The sequence below is a fragment of the Myotis yumanensis genome, unplaced genomic scaffold, assembly GCF_028538775.1.
Source record: "Myotis yumanensis isolate MYYU_CA2020_CCGP unplaced genomic scaffold, mMyoYum1.0.hap1 SCAF_17, whole genome shotgun sequence".
Lineage (NCBI taxonomy): Eukaryota > Metazoa > Chordata > Mammalia > Chiroptera > Vespertilionidae > Myotis > Myotis yumanensis.
This window is the reverse complement of record NW_027223768.1, coordinates 11,101,170-11,124,259: the sequence shown is the minus strand read 5'-3', so window position 1 is coordinate 11,124,259 and position 23,090 is coordinate 11,101,170. Positions and strand designations below refer to the sequence as shown.

At 41.8% G+C, this 23,090-nt stretch overlaps 1 protein-coding gene across 2 annotated transcripts in view; it reads right to left on the bottom strand.

Annotated features, from left to right (window-relative positions):
• Positions 1 to 3,924: 3,924 nt before the first annotated feature.
• WARS2 (tryptophanyl tRNA synthetase 2, mitochondrial) overlaps positions 3,925 to 23,090 on the bottom strand; it is a 65,432-nt gene continuing 46,266 nt past the window's right edge. For both annotated transcript variants that reach the window (XM_070397030.1, XM_070397031.1), the window contains 3 exons: positions 21,385 to 21,470; positions 7,549 to 7,667; positions 3,925 to 5,906 (listed from right to left, as the gene is read on the bottom strand). In XM_070397030.1, the coding sequence (XP_070253131.1) occupies positions 5,458 to 5,906; positions 7,549 to 7,667; positions 21,385 to 21,470 (654 nt within the window). In that variant the 3' untranslated portion in view covers positions 3,925 to 5,457. The remainder of the gene's footprint in view (positions 5,907 to 7,548; positions 7,668 to 21,384; positions 21,471 to 23,090) is intronic.

Below are 23,090 nucleotides of genomic sequence, written 5' to 3'. Positions count from 1 at the left end.
CTCAAAGATATGCATCAGTAATTGTTCTCTCTCACTCTTGTATCATTAAACTTCCCCTCTCTAGTGGATCATTCCCATCAGCGCAGAAGTATGCAATTATTTTTCCCAACCTAAAAAGAAAAAAAACCCTCTTGTGACTCTATGTCACGACTATACTGTCCCATTTCTCTGCTTCTCTTTAGAGCATTACTCCTTGCCAAACTAGTCAAGGTCACTGTCTTTAATTTCTCTTCTTCCATTTACTCTTAAATATATTCAGTTAGACTTCTGATCCCATCATCTACCCAAACTGCTTTGAACAGGGTCACCAATATAGTTATATTCTCAGATATTGAGGGTTGAGGCTTCAACATATGAATTTTGGGGGTGGAAGCACAATTCAGTCCCTAACACACTTTATCCCCATGTTCTTTGAATTTCTACGTAGCTTTCATCACCTGGTGACCAACCATTTACTTTCCGTGTTGTTTTAATTGTCTCTCTCTCTACTACAATGTTAATTCAAAGAGGGCAGGCATTTTTGTCTATTTTTTCACCACTGTATCCCCAGTGTCTAGAGCAGCACCCAGCACATAGTAAGCACTGAAGTCATATTTGTTAAGTTATTTCATTAAATTATAAAGTTATCTGTCTCATGAAGCCATATGAATTTGCAATCCCCCAACTCTCTCTCTTCTCAGGTGATTTTCAACCAATAAGCATGTATTTAGCATCTACTCTGTGCTCAGTCTTTGCTCCAGACAATGAGTAATTTATAAAACAAAACAATAATGAAATCCCCAGCAAGTACATATATGGTGCAAACTTCAAGTGCAATAAACAGATTAGCTGGTGCCAAAGTACTCAGGGAAAACCTATCTGTGAAATGGGGATAACAATTCTTATGCTTCATACAGGTTTGTGAAGGAGAAATATGGTTAGAATTTACCAAACACTTTATATATTAAATTAGGAAAAGATTAGAAAATTATGAAAAACAAAATACTTGGGCGCCACGTAAGCTCTCTTGTGGAAGGTTCATGAAGATCAAGAAGGAGTTAACCTGCCTGCTTGCGCCCAGGGGTCTATTGGGCCTGGTCAGCCAATATAAGCAGATCCCAGTGATGTCATTCTTGTAACACGAGTCCTTGCTGGGGTGCAGCGGTGGGGCATGCTGGGCCTCACAGAGGAGCCCCTCTCTCGCCTGCCCACACAGTTCAATTTACTCTCAATAAAAACGCAATAAAAAGCTCACTTGCCTCCAGACTGTTGAATGCTTTTGACTCCAAATTATTTGGAATAGAAATCCTGACTGACAGTATTTTGGGATAGAAGATGGATGAAGTCTCCTTAAAGGGATAAAGGAGGGCAGGAAGGAAATAAAGTGGTTGTATTTTACCAAACTGGAAGGCAGTTTAAAGATACTGCAAGATTTAAGAAAACAACACAACATATAAGCCAGAGCTAAAATCGTATCTAGCCGCAAATGGCAGACAGACAAAATGACTTTGTGTTTCTAACAGTAGGTGGGGAAATTAAACCCTTTCTTCTAGAGATTCACACAGCTTTGGGGAAGATGGGCAATACCAACTGCTGCTTCTTCAATATCACAAAGTCTAGAGTTCCTAAGTCTCAAGTCTGGCTAGTTTGGGATGTGCTAATGCTTTTATATGTTAGCACCATCCAAAGTGTTTAGCTCCTATGCCAAAGACATAAGATCAGTTCACTGTGTATAGTAATAATATTTTATTTAAGTTTTGGATTATTTCAGTTATCTGGGTTGTCTCTTGTTAATAAGATTAATGGCACACTGACTTTAATCAGAAATCACAACAAATTCTTGAAAAGAACGGCATCCATTGCCTCCCTTATTTTCTCTGCCTTTATTGCCCATTAAATCCAAAGTGTACAGGTTTTTAACAAAACACACGAAGTACAAGAGTCTCTATTCTCAAGCAGGCTCCTTTCCAGCCCACCACAGTAAATGGGGGATAGCAATTCTTATGCTTTACACAGGTTTGTGAAGGTGAAATATGGTTAGAATTTACCAAACACTTAATATGTTAAATTAGGGAAAGGTTAGAAAGTTATGAAAGATAACGGTTGGGGGCCACACTGGTCTCCTCTGGTCTAGCCTAGAGTTCTGAACACGGAAGATTATGAGAATGAGGGCAGTGACAGAAAAGGTGGTCGTTCCTATGATATCAACATCAGACACTTTCAGACATAATTTGAACATTCCTAACTTGTGCTTAATGCAGTTTTGTGACTGTCTCACTCATAAATTTAATCAACCCATGCTCAGCTGTTTTTATTTCTAGGTCATATAACCCTTTACAGGGTAGTAAGTACTATAATTTTACTACCCACGGTGTAAAAGAACTCCCTCTTCTTATTCATCCCTCTTGGCTTCAGGAGATCCTCGTTAACTCTGATATTGATGATCAAATCTCTGTTTACTCCATTTACAAATGTAAGTTCAGTCATTTCCCCTTTTAGGATTTTCACAGGCCCAAATGACCTAAAATTTTAAACTGTCTATAAATAATAATCATATATAAATAAAAACAGTCAAAGCTACATTGAGTGACTATGATAAAAAAAATGGGGGGCGGGGAGGAGACAGACAGGAAATAACAGAAAGTCAAGACAATAATTATGTTTTTATGACTGGTTATTGATTTTCTTCTCTCCCTTTATTCTAAACTCCTTGAAAGAGGCTGGGTTTTATTCTCTTTTTATTAGTGTTTCTCAAACACTAATGTGCATCTGATTAGCTGAAAGGTGAATGAATTGCTGAGCCACTCCCAGAAATTGCCATGCAGTAAGTCTGGGTGTGTGTGTGTGTGTGTGTGTCTGTCTGTCTGTGGATTTGTATATCTAATAAGTTCCCAGGTGAGGATGAAGCTGCACTACCCAAGTCACTAGCCATCAGCCACGGAGGATACTGGGCCCTTGAAGTTGTTGCTGCGGATGTGAATTACTTATTTAGTCACAATTTAAATTTAAATGGGCACATACTATATTGGACAGGGCACCTTAGAGCACACTACACCAAACACACCAGAAGACACAGTGCAGGAGCTGCTGTGGCCCAGTAGGCTCTGGATTGGATGACCTGATTCTACCTCTCAGAGGCTGAACTGTCTTAGGCAACCTACTCAACTGCCTATGCCTTGGTTTCAATGTGTAATATATCAGTATCGCTTTATTGGGTTAGGAGGAAACTAGAGAATACACATAAATAAGAGAATACAGTGGTTCGCAAAGTTTCGCATGCATCAGAATCACCCAGAAGGCTGCTAAAACAGAGGTTGCTATGTGCATCCCCAAAGTTTTGATTCAGTAAGTGAGGGCCAGAGAATGTGCATTCTGAATGAATTTCCAGTGGGATTCATGCTGCTGCTCTGGGGACCTCGGAAAAAGGAGTTTAGAATAGAGAGAAGAAAATCAATAAAAACAGTCATAAAAACATAATTTTTGTTTTGACTCTCTACTATTTTGTCTGTCTCCCCCCGCCTTTTTATTTTTATTTTATCATTTCACTTGGTAACTCGGGGAAACAGTTATAAGATGTTTCGTGTAATGGCTGACACATAGTGAGAGCTCAATGGTATCTGTTTCATGATCAACATCTGCATGGTGTGCATCAAACCAACCAACAAACCCCACACTTTATTAGGAATGTCTAGCCCATTTTCCAACATTATTGGGCATGTCTCAGTCATTACAGGCTGACTTTGGACTTGAGCCCTTGGTCACTTTCAAAGAGTAACAGCAGCAGGATGCTCACAAGCCGACCTCACATGTGCAGGGTTTTGCTCCTCGGAAGTCACCCCAAGTCGTCTGGTTTCTCTCCTCTGAGATTCCTTCCATGGCGCCCGTAGTTCTGTGGGCAAAAGGTGTTGCAGGGGGTAAAGAAACACACAGAGAGACAAGCAAAGAGACCATTGGTTTGATAGATCCACCTTTAATGTCTTTTTCCAGTATTCATAATAGGGTTCATCTGAAAGGAAAAATAAAACAGCCTTGGAAGAAATATGCCCAAAGAGACTCCTCGAGGACCATTGATACCCCATTCCAAGAAAGGATCCAAAAAGGGGTCTTTTACTTTGGATTCTGGGATGCGGTGTTTTGTGATTTATATCTGTTAATACAAGGACCTTTTTACATTCCTCTCTTAAGAAACATGAGTAAAATGTCTTTGCCCAACATACTAGTCTTTTGTGTATAAATGACGATCATTATACTCATTGGCAAAAAATGATAAGCAATTTCTGTTACAAAATCAATCTTGCTAACAGACCCTGGCAAGTCAGGATTACCCTTCCCATTTTCAGGGGTGGGAAATGGGAGTGCAGGTTTCAGAGTGACTTGTTATTACTTAGAGAGACGAGGTAGAAGGACACAGGAGGTTTCCACGCACACTGCTCCAGCCTCCCAGCTGTTGTCGTCTGGCAGGGTCTACTTGGAAGTGCCTCTGCAATAAGCACAGGGGACCTGCCTCGGGACTAGAGGAGCAAATGTGACCAAGGCTGGTAGAAACCAGATTGAAAGCAGCCATTGGTTGAGTTACTGATAGAAACAGTCTCGTAGTTCAGGTCTTACATTTCCAGGACCCACCTTCTAAAGGTTGGAGGCTCATGTAGGGAGCAAAGGTTTTCATCTTGGATTTGCCTCTCACTTCCTGAGAGATACTGTTTGAGCCAACTGCGTCCTCTGTGTCTCCCTCCCCTCTATGTAAAATGGCAATTCCTCTCCTATGTATTTCACAGGGGGTTGGAAGTACCTACTAGGAACATCATCTAGGGTCTGGGTTCTTGAACAATAAATATAACACAGCCTTTATATGCATCTCTGAATTAAAAACAAAAACACCAAAAAAAAAACAAACAAAAAAAACAACTTGCCAAAACAATCAGTATTATCTCTTGGGAAACACGTTAAGCAGTTTAAATGCTTTAAAGCAGGCACCATCTCAGTGACAAATGAACTATATTATTCAACTTATTTTTATGAGATTCGAATACAAGTTGGTCCCAATGGCATCCCAAGGATTGCAAGTCTGAGACCTCTCCCTACTACTGTAAAAGGGTTGGGACAGATAAAGTGACTGCCTATGATAGCATTTGAGAAAGACACAGATGATACCCCCTTTTGCCAAATTACCAGTCACCTCAGTCACATCTGTGTATGTAAATCAGGCTGGGGAGTGTGTGCCTCAAATATTGAGGACTCAGAAAGCTATGCCTTCTTTGCTTTTTTCTTTCCTGGCCACAGCATCTTGCTGATGGGATTTAGAATACTGCTCTATTTGCAGGCCACAAAACATTCTTCATCAAATGAAGCCAATATCAAGTACACCAAATTAAATAGCCCCCAAACTACAATTTTCTGCTTGTCTAGGAGGAAAGCTTCCTTTCTCGGAGTGCACAGACCACAAAACAGAAGAGCCTTTCTGTGATCAGTTGAAACTTCCTATAGAAACCCCACCAGCTTCTTCACCTCCTGGCACACAGGATATGCTAATTCCTTGGCTCTTGCTGACCCCATTTGTAAAACCTTCTCTAAGTGGTCCTTGTCCATCTTCAGTTTTTCAATTTCACTCTTAATTGGAGCGAATTTCTCAATCACAGCATCTGCCACCAGCAGCTTGTAGTGAGCAGTGTCGAGGCCGGCACTCTGGCGGACCACTTCCTCCACGGGGAGCCCTGTCACGGCGGAGTGGATGGCCACCAGGTTGGAGACACCCTCGCGGTGGGCCGGGTCATAGGTGACCTCCGAGGTGAAGTCCGTCACCGCCTTGCGGAACTTCTGCACTATCTCCTCTGGGCTGTCTGTTATTCTGACGGTGGCCAGTCTGTCTGGGTCTGATTTCGACATTTTGGCAGAAGGATCACGGAGAGATTTTACCTTCTTCATCGATGCTTAGGTAAAAACACAACACACACATCCCAAACAAAACAAAACAAAGAACAAAACAATGACAGCATTAAAAAAAATCACCAGGAATGTCAGTGTCAATCTAGATCTTTAAACGTCCAAGAATACCAAATAACTATTATTTTTATCTGATTGTATAAATATTAAATTCTCACTGTACAAAATTCAAGAATTTCATAAGCATGAAAATAAACATCATCCAAATATTAACATTTTGTTGATCATAACTTTATGCATTTTGAATGCACATGTTCACATAAAAATGTACAATAGTATTATATAAATAAAATTGCATCAATCACACTGTTTTTGCTGTGCACACCATTAAAAAAAAAAGGGTTGTCTATTTCTTTCCTCTCCCTCTCTCTTCCCCTCTCTCTACTGGCTAATCACCCCCTACCCATAACCACTGCCCTTCCTGTCCCCAAACCAGTTTTAACAATCTGTGTGAATCCTTCCAATTCTTTACCCATGATTATATAAGTACATACGAACACACACACACACACACACACACACACACACACGAAGTTTGCTTATTATGCTGATAGAATCAAGATGTTAAGCTGTGCTTCATAGACTAGTGTTAGTAATAAGTGCCTGTTTTATGGTTATTACAGAAGCATATAAAGTTGAAATCGGTAAAATAACAATAAGCCAAAACATTAAAATGTTATTTATTACTCAAAGAAGGTTGATTTGGGTGCGTGGGGTGCCCTGAATTTATCTGTGGGAATAACTTAGACATTTATACCCAACTTAGGTTTCGAGATTGATACTGGGTGCATGGTATATGCCTTTAAAATGCTGTCAGTTTAATAAAAATGGACAGAGCTTAGTTTTGTGATTTCTGCCCCTGCCACAGGTTCACACAGCTACACGTATGTTGATAGAGGTGTACAGCTTCTTTCCTCAAGAAGATTCCAGACTAGCACAGCCCAGCACATTGCAGCTGAGGTCTCGGATTCAGTAAGTGGACTGTCCATTCCACCTCAGTTGTGCATTTAAGAAGGCAGAGTGTGAGGATGATCAACACCGTCTTGTTTTATCTACATTATGACCCAGCAGTTCTCAATCTCATACCTTTTGTTTTACTGTGAATAGGGAAGCAAAGGTAAACTGGTTTTGGAAGCAGAACTCAATATAGGGCCCAGGTTTGACACAGGACTTGAACACAAAGTTAGCCCTGCCAGGCCTTAGTTTCCTCATCCATAACATAGGGAAAGCTACCTGGTCTACCAAATGAGGGTGTGTGTGTGTCTGTGTGTGTGATAAATTACATAATACTTTATACATAAAATTATTTTTTTTAGTTGTTAAAGTTTAGTTCCAAGAAAGTTCTAAGCTTTGGCCGGAGCTCCAGTGGTGCAATCGGTTAGCATGCGGTACTTATAAGAAAGTTCTAAGCTTTGGTCCATTATACAGACTTCTCTTTGACACAAACCCTGATTACTAGACTTACCAGGGTGGCCACTTTGTAAGTTATATAAATATCTAATCACTATGTTGTATAACCTGGAATATAATATAATATTGTATGTCAACTGTAATTGAAAAATAAAATTTTTTTAAATACGAAAGGATTATAAACAGCCCCAATTTATCAATCACATGTTTGTTACTTACTTAGAATGGACTTGGGCACCGGGAAGAACTCCCCATACTTCTTGTTAAATCCTCGTGCTAGATCCTGAACTAGCTCCATGTGCTGGACTTGATCCTCCCCGACAGGAACGTGTGTGGACCTTTAATGGAAGACAGACAGAAGAACCCTGCAGGACGCCTGCTTACACGGAAACGATATTGCAAGCAGCTGCATTTCCTGTGCCTGTTCCACTGTGGTCACCAACCGCTCACCCACTACAGAGAGAATGCCGGGACCCGCGTCTGTCTCTGCGCACCAGACAAACGCCAAAGAGACGTCAGGCTCCTCCAGTTCTCTCTTTTCCGCAGCAGAACACAGCCGTCAACCACACCAGTGGGACAGGATCTCACTTGGAGGGAGGTATGGGATCTTAAATAGCACAGGCTCTAAGCACAATTGTATTTTAAATCCCCTCCGGTCCCTCACCCAGTCAGCACACATTATTCTGGCCTGGACCAGATGCTTCTTACTTCAGAGCTTGTGCTCACACTTGAAAGACACCCCACCCCACGCCTCAAATCAAACATGGCAGACGGCTCTGCAGGCGAGAGTTTTCCTCCTGTCACACAGGGAGTGACTCAAGATCTTTTAGAAATATATGCTCTTTTGTTTTCCAGTACATTGCAACAATCACAGGATAATTAATATGCTGCAGGGAACTTAAAATAAATGAATACAATCAAAATCTATCAGTACAATGTAGATGGATCTCAAAAACAATGTTGAATGGAAAAAGCAAGTTGCAGAAGAGGTAGAGAGAAATGACATTTATGTAAATCTTAAAAGCACGTATGAAAATTCTATGCACCAATACATATATAAGTTAAAACATATATTCGGCCCAGCTGGCATGGCTCAGTGGTTGAGCGTCGACCTAGGAACCAGGAGGTTAAGGATTCGATTCCTGGTCAGGGCACATGCCCCAGTTGCAGGCTTGATCCTCAGTGTGGGGCATGCAGGAGGCAGCCGATCAATGATTCTCTCTCATCATTGATGTTTCTACCTCTCCCTCCCTCTCTCTTCCTCTATGAAATCAAGAAAACATTGGAAGCTCCTCCACAAATCCATAATCGTAGCTGCCTCCAGAGGAGGGGAAGAAGGGGCCTGAGTAAAGGAACAAAGACCTGGATCTTATCTGTAATACTTTATTTTATTAAAAAATAGAGAGATGATACACAAATTATCAGAATACAGGGACTGTATTTATAACTATTTTAATCCCATATGTAAAGTGTTAGATCATGGTGAGTATGTCAAACAAGGGAAAAAGGAACCAGTAGAGAGAAGTCTTGATGGGTAAAGCTTTACTAAAGTATTACCAGGGGAGAAGATAGGTGATTTGAAGACTTTAATGCTGGCTGGGGAGTTTACATTTGATAATACAGTGAATAAAGTGCTGTAGTTTCTTAATCAAGGAAGTTTAATACGCCCCCTGTGAAAGCAGCAGCCTTAAGTGAACTTGAATATTTAAATAATTATACATTTGAGAGGAAAATAACAGCTTTCAAAAGAGCCACAGCAAAGGAAATCTGCTAGAAAGCTATGGTGCTTTGTTATAGAGAGGAGAACCTCCAAGCCAGGGTTAGTTAGTGATTCACAAAGAACTGGCAGAGACCTTTGATTTTCCTTGCGGATTACTGTCCAAAGGCTACTGGTCCATTTAACGGAGTTGTCTAGAGCATAAGAAAGTGAGGGAGGTTTTGATTAGCATAAAGACCAGCTTTAAGATAGTAAAATACTTGAGAACATTTTGAAAAAGTTTGAAATATCCCTCATAATTCTAATTGTTTTTATATTTGCAAATTACTTTCCAGTCCCTGTAGTTGTCTATATGTATTTTTACATAAAGCAGGCACCTTTCATGTTAACATAATGGCATTTCCCATGTTTCTATATGGTGTTCATTCATTTGAATTTTAATAGATGCATAGATTGTTCCTGTACTATAGTTATAGAACCATAAGGAACTTACATTATTTTGTTTTAAGATTCATATAGGGGGAAATTTTTATTGGAGTGGGAAAAAATTATCTTTTATAATAACTGAAAGTCATCTGGAGACAAATCTGGTGAATGAATGTCCATACTTTCTGGTCAGAGACAAGGTATAACTGTCAATTCATGAAACTAATATTTGTTTGATAAAATAATTCTGAATATATTTCCAAAAGAAAAGAGCTGATATATGTTTTGAGTATTAGAATAAGCAATAGGTTTCAAAGCAACTCTCTGACACTTCTTTTGCATGGAAATCAAATAAAATTCATTCTATGTATTTTTAAAAAATCCCTGAACACTAATATATATAGTTCCTCATATACTCGTGCAGTTGCCGTGTGCGTGTGTGGGTGTGTGTGTGCACATGCACCCGCATGCATGCGTGAGCACATTCGAGATGCAGTAGAGCACTCATGTAGGGTAACAGGCTTAGTGACTAGACTAGCACCAAATCCTGACTCTGCCACTCTTGTCTTATGTAACTGGGTAAATCACAGAATTTCTGTCATAGGCAACTTTCTGACTGTAAATTGGGTGTAATAACAGTTACTTACCCCACACTATTGTCATGGAGATTAAATGAGACAATGCATGTAAAGTGCTTAGCACAGTGCCTGCAACTTGGCAAGCTTTCAAATAATGGTAGCTAGGTAGAGAACAGGGTTCTCAAAGGGTGTGTATGTGTTCTATTTCAGAAAGGTGCTCAAGACACACTTCCTAAAGAACTAGAGGTTCAATCCTCACCTGACTCTGATTCCAACTTCTCTCCAGACATAGGGACAGTTTGTGACGGGAAAAAATCCCAGGTCATCATGCATTTTTAGCAAAGTGGATAATCAAGACCTGATGGGATATTTATTTATATATAAATTTTCACAGGAGAGTAAAAATAAAATAGAGTCAACACAGATCAATGAATTCGCTTAGTTTTCTCCTTTTGCCCCCTAAATATTGACATTTCTAAAAACACAGTCTTGGCCCTCTGGTTTCCTCTCATCATTGGAGAGCATATCAACTTTCACGTGAGGATCCGCATGCCCCTTCTCCTCTGATCTCTAGGGCTCTGCTGCTAGCTCTGCCAGCTCTCTGAAGGCTCGGGGCTGCATCTCTGCCTTCTTACTAGATACTGGCATTAAATAGCTCACATTCACTCCCAAACTCAACAGTGAAGAATCAACGGTCCAGGTTTGAAATGATACCAACACTGTGGTAGAACATACCTGTCTGAATGTTTTACTGAGAACACCCATGAAGACAGAGGAACTCTAAATAACTAAAAACTAGCATTAAGAGTTAAAACTAAGGACAGAATTTGAGAAGACTTTTCATTAATGGTGAAGATCAACAGGACTGAACTAGAAAGAGCCATTGGTTGAGCTTCTTGTCATATGTAGTTGGGGCAAATGCCCCCCTTGCTGGAAACCTACCCCAGCCAGAGATGAGGGCAGAATCCCTCCACGGCAGCTAGATTGCTACTGGCCCTTTGTTCGTCATCGACCTGACTCCTTCTTTCTACATTCAGCCGTGAAGACAGCTCTCAGAAAACAACTGTACAGGCAGTGGAGGCAGCAGGCACTGGTCACAGTCACTGCCGCCTCCTGAGAATGAGCATGTGAGCTCAGGGCAGCAGGGACGTGCTGGTCTTACCCAACCCTGTACCCCAGGACACAGAGCGTTTCCCGGCTAGGGGTGGGCAGCACTCAGGGAACATTTGCTGAATGAATAAAATAAAATGTAAAGTGCTGAAGGCAGGCGGCAGGAGAGAACTGTATCTCAGACCAGCAGTGGTAACCTAGTTGAGCAACATAAGCCATTGGACCAAAGTGCAGCACACTGCTCTGCCTTCCTGTTGAATTATGAGCACAGAGTTCAACTGGCATCCAAGTAGCAGGAGGACACACGGGCCTTTTGCAGATTTTGTCTATTGGCTGACACTATTTGAATATAGTTTCCTTGTTCCAATATGGATTAAAAAAACCCAGCACACATCTGTTCTCAGCCTTTTGGCTAAGATCAAGTGTAAAAACCCAGCACATAAAAATGAAACAAATAAGCCAGTAGAAGACCCCGATCCAGAGCCTATGAAAAATAATGTGAAACAAGGGAAAGGCAGCTCTACCCTGGAGACTCTGAGGAAGACCAGACATTTGAAAATGAACTTTTACTAGAAACAGGTAGTTTTGTTTTTTTAAAGAAAACTGCTTGGTAACTTCAATAGGATTAAAAAAGACATGGTTGTTTTAGGACAAGAGCAAGAAGCCACAAAAGGAGGATAACATCGGCGAGAGAAAACAACAAAATGGAGAGAAAGTGAAATGATGAAATAAAGAAAAGCCAACACGTAATCACAGAACCAGGAGCAGGAAGGAGCAGAATCTAAGGACAGGTTGTTATCGGCGGCCTGGGTGAGGCACGAGAAGCTTCTCAAGAACTCAGCCGGAGGAAAAGGAGAAACGGGACCCACACGTGATGGGTTGGAGGACCATCCTCTGGTCTAAGATGAGGGTCCTCCAGAGGGAGGCACCAGGACCATCTGCACGGAAGCCATAACCTTAAAACTGGAGGGAACTTTACTAGATTAGAAACAAGGAAGCAAGCAAAACTGAGTACTAGTATGCATATTGAATGGGCTCAAGTTTCAGAAAAAAACACCAGAGACTCACACTGCAACACAACCCAGAAAAAAACCCAAACATAAAACTGAAAAAAATTGAATTATAAAGTTAAAGAAAAAAAACTGAATTATAAAGTTAAAGAAAAAAAAATCCTCTATTCCACTGCCAGAAAAATAAAAAGAAAAATGAGAAAAATCAGGTTAATACAACAATGAAACAATGTTTATAGGGTTGAGAGTAGAAGGTATTAAAAACCTAGCCAAGCTGCCTTTTATTGTGAACTATAATAATAATAATTATGATGATAATAAAGTAGCTAGTGGCTAGGAAACACCCCCTAGATGCTGTACACTTTGCTAAGCACTCTTAATGTATTATTATTGTCCTCAATCCCATTTTACAAAGGAAGCAAGCTAACCAGAGGGAAATTCTCAGGCATGTAAAGGACTGGAAACAATTCTGAGTCAAACCTAAGGATCCAGAGCTCAGAAGCGGAGATGCTGGGGACAGGCTGTAAACATTAAAACATAGAATCTAAATTTTGGTCACAATTTGAGGCAGAAAATGCAATCTAAAATCAATACATTTATAACAACCTTTGTTGAAAATCCCAGGTTAGTTAACAGAATCAAAAGGAAGTGTGAGGGTAGACTGAAGATCTCAGTGCGATTAATAACCCATCTGACCACATGATGTCGTTTTGTACTTGGAACAATTAACACAAGACCCCAAAAGTAATTCCTAGAAAGAGAGAAACCGATCTACAAATGGACAATGGCCAGACAATACATGACCAAAAAACCATGACCCAAAACCTTTGGAGCAACCAGACCAGGAGCCAAATCACCAGCTCTGCAGCCACTGGCCTGGAACGGTCGAGACTTGGGCAATGACCGCCAACTTCCCAATTCTTTGTCTTCGCTTTGTCCAACTCAGGACCAACCAGAGAAAGTCAAAATGCTCCCCGAACGGACCCCATCATATGCCCCGCTTCTCCTTAGCCAGCCTCCAGCTTCCCCGTGACAACAGCCTCGAAACAGAAAGTATATACCTGAAGCCTCCCTTTCCTATAAAGCTTCCCACTGCCCTCCTGCTTGGAGCCTCTGAGAAACACAAGCGAGGGGGCTGACTCCTCCTGCGGCCAGCTCTGCATGAACAGTGTCTGTGTGCTCTCATTCGGGTGGTCTCTGTTTAGTTCAAAGACAACCGCTACTAGAATGGGACACAGAAAGCACACCTTCCAATCACTGGAGTAGATAAAAGCAAAGCAAACACAATCCAGGTAACAAAAGACAGAAAACAAAGAATCACACACAGGGGAAAAAAAAAATTAAAACAAACACCAGAAAGCATTTCAATGATGTGGGAAAATATAAGACAAAAAAGCCAGGATGCCAATTGTTATTTTTTGAAAATACATGTAACACGTATCTGCGTGAAGAAGGAGCCACAGTGGTTGGAGTGGGGACTCTGGTGTTAGGCAGCCTGCGGTCAGATTCCTGCGCTCCAGCCGGGTGTTCCTGGGCAACTTATTTAACCTCCTTCAGCCCGTTTTTTTCATTTTTAAAACTGACTAGTAATAGTTCCTGCACAAGGAGTGCTTTGAGGAGTAAAATAATGCGTGCAAAGCTCGCAGTCTGGTGCCTGGCACATAGTATGCAAACAAGAAATGTTAGCTTAAGAACCTGATTTGAAGGAAATGCACCACTATGGTAATAAAAACAAACAGCAGCAGTGATTTTTTTTTTAATTTTTCCTAATGAATATAGAAAGAATGTTTTAACAGTATTAGAATATTAAATTAACCTGTGAGAGGCTTGACTCTCCCGCTACGAGACCCTAAAAATAAAATAAGCTTTTAAAAATAAGCTATAAAGTAAGCTTTTTGAGAGTCTGTCTGTCTAGCTTTTCAGTATATTTCCAATAGAGTTGCGTGGTATGCATGAGGAGCTTAATCAATACTCATTCAAAAAGTGAATGATCTAAAGAGGAAGCCACTATAATCTATACAGAGTCACTATAGTCTCTACCAAGATAAAATGTATAATGCAGTCAGTTCGTGATCACTAGAGAGGATAAAAGCAGGAACTCAGAAGTCAGACTTTCTGAATTTAAATCACAGCTCCACCAGCTACAAGGCACGTCATAGCCAACCTTCTTAGCTTTTTAAAACCTGTTTCTTCTGTAAAATAGAGATCATAATAGTGCCTACCTTATACAGTTGTTTCATTAAATGCGATAACCAAGTATAGTGCTTGATAGTAAGAGCTCAATAAACACTAGCTATTGATATAACATATATTCATTAATAGCTGACATGATGCAGGATAAAATAGTGAAAGAAATCCCGATACGATTAGACACCTTGGTATGAGGTACGTGGTGACTTTTTGCAAACCATGATCACTTTCCTTATTCATAGCTGCCTCACCCCATAAACGTAAATATCAACATGCAATCCCAGAGACAGGCACAAACCTGGCAGCCATCCTGACAGGTATGGGTGCAAAACATATTTGAAATTGCCCGTTTACATATCTGATTAGGTAATTCCAAAGTATAAATGGCATGCTATAGGGATTCTGAGAATTCCTTTAATTCTAGGAAAACAGGGACAGAACAATGAATGGGAAAGGCAAAATGCAGGGATGATGACAATGGATCTGGAAGTAGTTTCTCTTCTACTAAGGTCTGTCGATGAATTCAGGAAATTTTACAAAATGATGGTTCGGCCTTTGTCCCTTGCTCTTGTCCACACAGCCTGGAGCAAAAAGCCACTGGCCCAGGGAGTGGTAAAACCCAAAATGCTCCTTCTTCTGAGCCTCTCAGTGCCCACGACCCTGCACATGCTCCTCTTGGAGGAGTGCACCCTCCCCCTTTCCACAGCTCTCTTCTCTGACTGGACGTCGCTGCTCCTGTCTTGTAATTACGGTGAGGCTGACATGCAGAGGTCACCTCGCCTCTCCCAAACCAAATTAGCCAACAGGGCAGGTTAAGAAGCAATTACGGTAGCCCATAGGAAATCACAATGGACTGCAACTAACACAGAAAAAACAATTACCATAATCAATACACTTTAAGCACATCGAAATGAATATTTCCACATGTCAAAATGGTTCCAGATTCACAAAGCAACCAAACTAAACAGAAAACACATTTAGTTTTCATAATGACTCTGCATGCGTCTTTGCCTCATGCCGGACCCTTGCCTCTTTTCTTGCCATTCTGTGAGATTTTGCTTTGAAAAAAAAAAAAAAAAAGAAAAAGATTTTAAAAATTTTAATTTTTTTCACCTGGTCCTATGGCCGCACTTGGCTTCTTCATCTGATTTCGGTTTGTTTGTTTCTAGTCTTTCCTCCCCTGCTCCTGCTGCTGCTTTCACCTCCTGTAATTTATCTTGGCCCTTCCTTCTCCTCCATTGAGTTTACACTTCACATTAATTCAGCCTGTCTTTGATTCTGCACACTTACGGGGCTTATTCTCTTCACATTTGCAGCTTCTCTCCTCATAGTCTTCCTTTCACTTCAAATAATTTAGTGCTGCTCTTTTAAAATTTATACCCTCCTTAACGATATCCATATTAATGCCTTCTCTTTTTCTCCACGTCCTTTTTTTTTTTTTCTTACCCCGAGTGTGCTTTCTTAGACACAACATAAAACAAAAGTCTTTCATAATTTTGATTGTTATAACTTCTGTCACATAATAATGCGTCTGATCTTCTCTGGTGACTAAACCATTTTTCTTTTGCTGAGTTCCTCGTTGCGTTTACGTGTACTTGGGATCCACCCAACCCTTTGGCAGAATTAGTGTCTAGATGAATAATCGTGGCCTACATATATCTGCTCGCAGAGATTTGTTCTCTTGGTGTGGTTTTTTTCCTACTTCTTTGGCTGTTTGTGAGTTTTCCGTGCTGTTGCCTTTAACCAGCCCAGCTGGGACAGGAGTTCGGTGCTGTTTTTTCTTTCATAAAAGATTAATTCGCCATCACTGGTAGTGTTAGATATGCGGTGATGACTCTCTAATGTAGCAATTCCTCATGGAAGACCTATGATGTGCAGGGCCTGGTGCTGGGTACTGGCAGATAGACAAGGTTTTACCGTCCAGGGAGTTAAGGCTTCCAGGAAGCAAGAGAACACGGGATGAAGCTGTACCTCCTTCTGGCTGGGCCCCCTGCAGTTTTCCTACCTCAGTGAATGGCAACACCATCAATCTGGGAGCACAGTCCGAAACCTGGGGTCAGCCCTGATACCTCCTTCTCATTCACATCCAGTCATTATGAGGTCTTATCCATTGTACCCCTAACATCGTGAAAGTTTGTCTACTCTCTTTGTCTTCACTGTTGCCATCAGGGTCCAAACAGACTAGTAAAAGAACCTCTTAATAGACGCCCCCAAGCTGCTTTTGTCCCCCAATTTATTCTCTGCATTTTAATCACTCCTCTTTTAAAAGTATGCATGGAGTTATTTCATTCTGTCCTTAAAATGCACCAATAGCCTCCCATTGCTTTCAGGAGGGTGACTGGATTGTCTGTTGACATCTCAGGGCCCTTCTCTCCCTTCTATTTCTCGATTTTCAGGGGCCAGCAGCCTGAAAGCTACATTTCTCAGGGTGCCTTCCAGGGGACTCTGGGTCAGTGTTCAGAGCTGGAAGGTGAAAGAGGAAGAGGAGAAATGATTGCTTTGGCAGTTGTGGGTGGGTATGCATACATCAGCAGACAGCTGACATGAGGTTTGGCCAGCGTTCTCCAGGATCTCAAAAAAATGTGGGACTGACTGGCCTCACAGACAAAGGATATAATTCAAGAACTAGACGTCTCCAATGCAGTTTGAGGAACTGACCATCTCAGTTGTCCTCAATGGCAGTAGTCAGATCCTCAGAGTTACGGTGACTCAGCTCTTCCCTGGAATTACCAAGCAGGACATTTCCAACCAATCGTCTTACTCTCTGTACTCTGTTTTGGGTTCTGCTTACTCACAGTTCCAGGAGGCCTCTGTTTCCTCATTGTCCCATCACCTCAGCTTTTGCTTTCACTGTCTTCTTACCCTAATCCCATATTGCCCTGCTCAAATTCTGGAGGAGGAGCAAGTCATTAACCAGGTGATCACTCTCGTCTCTATTTGAGTAGGTTAGTGGTACCTCTCTCAAATTTCACCTCTTTATCTGTGAAATGGGGAGAATCCCGCTCTGCTGTGTGACGGAGCTGTTGTTGTGGAGAGAATCTGAATAGGCAATGTGAGTGCAGCAGCTAGTATGGTGCCAGGCAAATAATGCTCACCACATGTTAATTCCTTCCTCCCCTTTCTCTCATGCCCAAGCGCAGTGCCTTTTTCTGAATTCATGGCATTACAGGTACTAACAAATGTTTGCTGTATATTAATAAAAATTATGTGTGTATGTGTAGAGAGGGAGAGAAAGAGAGAAATATTCACTTAACATATAGCCAGCTATTTGAAATTACTCAGAAATATAATGCAGGTGCAAAATAAAAATTATGAACACTTGTTACTTTTGAGTATTTTGCCTCTCTTCAAATATCTGCTACTTTATTATACTTAAGACTAGAGGCCCGGTGCATGAAAATTCATGCACTTGAGGGGGGGTCCCTCAGCCTGGCCTGCTCCCTCTCACAGTCCAGGAGCCCTCAAGGGTGGGAGGTGACCTGGCGATCAGGGGAAGGTGATGCCCCATCACACCTTTGCTGCTGCCATTGCTGGCAGCGCAAGCCTCGGCTGGCCCTGGTTACTTGAGCCTCGGGTGGCCCTCGGCGACTGGGCAGCCGCCATCCGAGGCTTGCCTGCGCCTCGGGCCAGCCCTAGGGGTATTGGGGGACTCTGGAGGCAGTTCGCGCAGAGCGGCTGGACCCGCCTGAGGGCAGGCCCGGCCTTGGACGCACCTGCCACCCCAGCAGGGCTGAGGGGACTGGGTGCCGCCATCTTTGAGGGTGTGGCAGTCAATTAGCATATTCCCTCCTTATTGGCTGTGGGCACTGCCATCTTGGAGGCAGGACAGTCAATTAGCATATTCCCTCCTTATTGGCTGTGGGCACCACCATCTTTGAGGGTGGGCAGTCAATTAGCATATTCTTTCCTTATTGGCTGTGGGCGCCGCCATCTTTGAGGATGGGGCAGTCAATTTGCATATTCCCTCCTTATTGGCTGTGGGTGCCACCATCTTTGCAACAGCGTGAGGGGCAATAAGCATATTCCCTCTTTATTAGATAGGATGGTCACACTTAAGATGGTCTCAGCTCTCCATCAATAGATTCCTTTCTGCCAACACAATTACATCAGCCTGCCATACATTCATCTGAAAGGCTCCTCTTCCATTCCCTATGCAGACCAGGGACCAGGCACCACGCATTCTGATGCTGATTTTGACAAAAGCAAACACTAACTCTATGCTTGCCCTGCATGAGAATTTTAGGAAGAGGGCACATATGGAAGCTTTGCTGATAGGAGACAATACAAATGTTTCATCTATCTATCTACCTATCTACCCACCTATCTACCTTTGTTTTTGATATCTGTCTACATTTATAATATAAATATTCACACACATTCTGGCTATGACTTTCTTTTTCAAAATCCAGCAATATCTGAACCAAAACTAAACAAAATCCAACCAAAAATCATCCAAGTGCTTGAGCTCTGTTACAGAGAAAACAATGGTACATGCTAAAAATCAGACCTGGGTTTGAGTCCTGCCTCTGCTATTCATTACCAAGCAATTAAGAAGAAATTATATATTATATATTTATTGACATGTAAATATCTATATATATAAAAGGCTAAGTGACCGTCCGACCGGCCAGTAGGTCTGATGCACACTGACCACCAGGGGGCAAATGCTCAATGCAGGAGCTGCTATGCTGCGGTGACTTGGCAGCGGCGGTTCTTAGGTGATGCACCCAGAACCAGAGAGGAGGGAGCCGGATTCTGGGGAGCATCACCTGAGAACCACCCTCTCACAATCCAGGACCCCTCAGCGGATGTTAGAGAGCCAGTTTTGGCCTGATCCCTGCAGGCCAGGCCAAGGGACCCCACCTGACAGAGGGACCCCGCTCACTCTGCAGATGACCTTAAAGCCGCAGCGCCACCCCAGATGTGGCCGGTGGGGGAGGGACCATGGGAGGTTGGCCTGTCTCACCCAGTCCCGCCCTGCCGGCCACCTTCTAATTAATTTCCTTTCAATGTGCATGAATCGGCGCACTGGGGCACTAGTAATATATAAAATGAAATATGTAAATAGGAATATATAATTTATGACATCTGTATTTACAATATGTAAAAACTAGAGCCCGGTGCATGAAATTCATGCACGGGTCGGTTCCCTAGACCTGGCCAACAATCAGGACCTATTGGGGCCTTCCGGCTGCCAGCTGGGGCCTTCTTTCCCCGGCTGACAGCTGCCGGCTGGGGCCTTCCTTCGTTTTGCGCCACCCCCTAGTGGTCAGTGCATGTCATAGCAAGCGATTGAACTCCTGGTCTCTCAGTTGAACTCTGGAGAAGACACTTTGCACATTAGCCTTTAATATATATATATATTTTTTATATATTTATATATAAAAACATATACAGATTTGAGGATCTTAAGGAGCTGTTTTTGCCAATTTCAGCCTGTTCAAATGTTGCTCTTATACTCCTAAACTGTTTGCATTGACTATGTACTACAGGATTCAATTCATACAGAATTTGTTTAATAACCTCTGAGCTATGTCCCATTAACCCACTTTGTAGATGAGAAAAACTGTAGTGTTTTCTCATTCTGCCCTTTGCATTTTGGGCAATTGATAAAAATAGATCCATCATCACTTCAGCATACATGATCTTGGATTGTTCTGGTTGCTCACTGGTGATCTTGTCTCCTGACATGATTGCTGGAAGGAAGGTCAGCACTGGCCTTGGGAGGCCAGAATCATGCGCTGAGCCTCCACTGTCCTCTGACTGGCTGCATGGCTTTGGGAAAATTGTTGAACCTCATTGGGCCACAGGTAAAGCAAGGGAATTGAAGAAGGGGTTGTCTAACGTTCTTTCCCACGCTGTGGGCCATGGTATCGCAAGGAGGGCAATCCTTCCTGGTAAACTTTGCTCCTTTTCACAGCTTTGAACTCAGAGGACTTTCCCATTACAGCTCTTGGACTATTAAGGAAACCCACCATGCTCATGTGCTCCCATATCCTGGTGCGAAGAAATCTCAGCCCATTGCTCTAGAAACAAGTAGCCCTTGAAAATTAAATTAGATATAAGAGTGTCATCATCAAAAACATACCCATCATTGATCATAATTGAGCTCCCAGTCACTGCACTGCCTGGCCCATCGTTCATGTTAATCTTTTAATAATCCTGTGCAGGGTGATCATTATTCCTATTTTACAGATAAGAAATGAAGGTTTTTTACAAGTAGAAACAAGTAGCCCTTACAAATGAAATTATCAGATCTTTATTAGCCTCTCACTTGCTATTCCTGGGGAAAAGTATCCTAGACTTCCAAAAGTCACTTATAATAAATAATAAATGCTACCAGAAGCCCAGCACTCAAGTCAATACAACAAAGGCACATAATACACACACACACACACACACACACACACACTCACACACTAGAGGCCCGGTGCATGAAATTTATGCACGGGTAGGGTCCCTAGGCCTGGCCAGCAATCAGGGCCGATCGGGTTCTTCCGGCTGCCGGCAAGGGCCTGCCTTCGTTCTGCGCCACCCCCTGGTGGTCAGCATATGTCATAGTGAGGGACTGAACTCCTGGTCAAACTCCAAAGGGGACACTTTGCATATTAGCCTTTTATATATATAGGTGTGTGTATAATATATATATATATATATATATATATATATATATATATAAATCAGAATTAAATAGCCTGCATGTAATACTGGACATTCCTTATCTATAAAGCTAAGCAGCTGCTCTCTGGCTGTTTCCATCATAACTGCGCAAGACACACATACTGTCATCTCCATGCTATTACCACACTTTCAGGCAAAGGAGTCTAGTTCTCCTAGGGAAGATACTAAATTATGGAACATCCATCCATAATTTAGTATCTGTTACTGGAGAATAGATGAACTAATTCACATGTCTGATCCTTTCTATGTCCTTTTCCCCCGTGAACCAAATATATCTGGAATAGGATAAAACACCCTCTTACGCATGCGTATGTGTAAGACCGGGGTGAACTCCGCTCCTTACTTGTACAGCAGGACGTCGGCTGCCTGGAGCACCGGGTACGTGAGCAGGCCCACGGTTCCATCGTGCTTCTGCTTGGCACTCTTTGCCTGTGGGGGTGAAAAGAGGAGGGAAAGGAATCTGACATGAACCTAATTATACTGTAAATTAAGAAATCTTTAAAGCAAGCAAAGGGCAATCTAAAGGCACCTGCAATGACATTACATCTCAGTTCCTTCTAGCAACTCTAGCCATCTTCTGGTGGCTTGTCTTCATGCCCCAGGCTTAGGCAGGAACAAGGTGAGTCCACTCCACCACTGCCACTATTTCCCATCCATTTTATTAAAGTAAGGGCATAAGAGTTTTCAAGGTTCCAAATCAGATAATTCCTGATTTCACAGGCAAGGGCAGAAAATGTCATGAAATTAAATGCCTATAAACTAACATGAGTTAACATCAAATGCCTATTGTTTATCCGGGGAAACCTCCCCAAAAGTCTCACACTGTGCTGTTAACAAAACTGGACTGTTTCCTTAAAATTACATTTAAGTCTGGCTGGTATTGCTCAGTGGTTGAGTGTCGACCTATGAACCAGGAGGTCACAGTTAGATTCCCAGTCAGGTCACATGCCTGGATTGCAGGCTCAATCCCCAGTAGGGGGGCATGCAGGAGGCAGCCAATCAATATTCTCTCTCATAACTGATGTTTCTATCTCCCTCTCCCTTTCTCTCTAAAATCAATTTTAAAATATCGCATTTAAGGAAACAACTACAAAGGAAATCATGGCATTTAAAAAATAAAATGAAGAGAAATTTTAATCTCCCAATCCTAATTACCTGTATTGATCTTTAGGTGCTACAGCAGTGAGAGTAAAGTGATTCCAACAAACAGGACAAATTGCATAGACCAGACTATTTCCTTAATGGGGAAGCTGATGGAAACACCAGAGGTGACATCAGAAATATTTAATAACTGGTGAGCAATGGGTGCCAGCTATAAATTACTAGTGTGTACCCACTGAGTATGAGCCCTAGTGATACCAGCTCCCTCCTGCGGTTAAATAGTGCTGATGGGTAACTTGGTTCTCTGAGTAGGGCTACTTATTAGCAGGGAATACTGTGGTGTAGTTCACTGGTAATTGCATATCATTACATGTAAAATGATAAATAGGTGTTTTGGTATGTAGACAAATCTCATTTGATTAGTTAATGATAACTAACCACTTCTCAGAGGTCCTATTATTTCTGAACAAATTGAACAACTAAATGCATGGACTAGCATGATCCCAAGGACCAAGCTCAACAAGGCCCACAACTCGGGCTATCCCCACCAACGTGCAGACACACTCCTTGAGTCGGGGTCTGAAAGGCAAAAGCTTCTCACTCATAATTCAGTTACCAACTTAACTGTTCTGGTTACTACCAGGAGTTTCTTGTTTATAGCAACTAATGTTATATAGGTCACTCAAAGGAAATTTGAAAGTTTGAACTTCAGTATATCTCCTTACAAAGTCCATGATAAACGCCAGTTGGCAATGATCACTGGGTAAAGATAATGAAAGTTTAATTTGGAAATGAGCAAATGGGAAAAGAACTCAGTTGTTTAAAATTGCCACTGCATTAGATTTATAGTCTTTTAATATTAGAATACTGAGCCTTGAAATTACAAAGAAAAGGGAAAGATTCAGAGAGCACTAATATTTTATTGCGTGTCTATTATCAACCCCAGAT